Here is a 481-nt window from a genome sequence, read left to right on the forward strand (position 1 = left end):
GCCCCTAAGCTTGGTCAGGCCTGATCAAGTGCTGTGGCTGCAGTCATGGTGTGCACGCGGAGGCAGCCTCACCCTCTGCCACTGCTTCTCCTGGTGCTTGTGTGGCTCCCCCAAATCTTGAGTCTAGGTGAGTGGAACTCTTGCAGTGGATGCCCTTAGCCAAACCTGAGGCCCTGGGGTTCTGGGAACCCATTTCACCTCCTGGACTGGGAGAGTGGGGGAGGGGAGGGGGAGCTGGAGCCTACAGAACTGCCAGGCTTATCTCGATTCTCACCTTTGTCCCCCATGGCTATAGACCTGATTCCCTACATGCCACAGATAACAGCCTGGGACCTGGGAGGGAAGGTCACGGCCACCACGTTCTCACTGGAGCAGCCTCGGTGTGTCTTTGAAGAGCACATCTCAGCTAATGACACTATCTGGCTAGTGGTGGCTTTCAGCAATGGTGCGTGCTGAGGACTTGGGGTCTTGGGGTGAGGGC

At 58.0% G+C, this 481-nt stretch overlaps 1 protein-coding gene across 1 annotated transcript in view; it reads left to right on the plus strand.

The window, feature by feature from the left end:
* Window positions 1-481, plus strand: part of Upk3b (uroplakin 3B) — a 4,233-nt gene continuing 3,752 nt past the window's right edge. Inside the window, exons 1-2 of the mRNA XM_031391168.1 lie at window positions 1-127; window positions 296-445. Of these exons, the coding sequence (XP_031247028.1) occupies window positions 46-127; window positions 296-445 (232 nt within the window). The 5' untranslated portion in view covers window positions 1-45. The remainder of the gene's footprint in view (window positions 128-295; window positions 446-481) is intronic.

Source organism: Mastomys coucha, unplaced genomic scaffold (assembly GCF_008632895.1).
Source record: "Mastomys coucha isolate ucsf_1 unplaced genomic scaffold, UCSF_Mcou_1 pScaffold22, whole genome shotgun sequence".
NCBI lineage: Eukaryota > Metazoa > Chordata > Mammalia > Rodentia > Muridae > Mastomys > Mastomys coucha.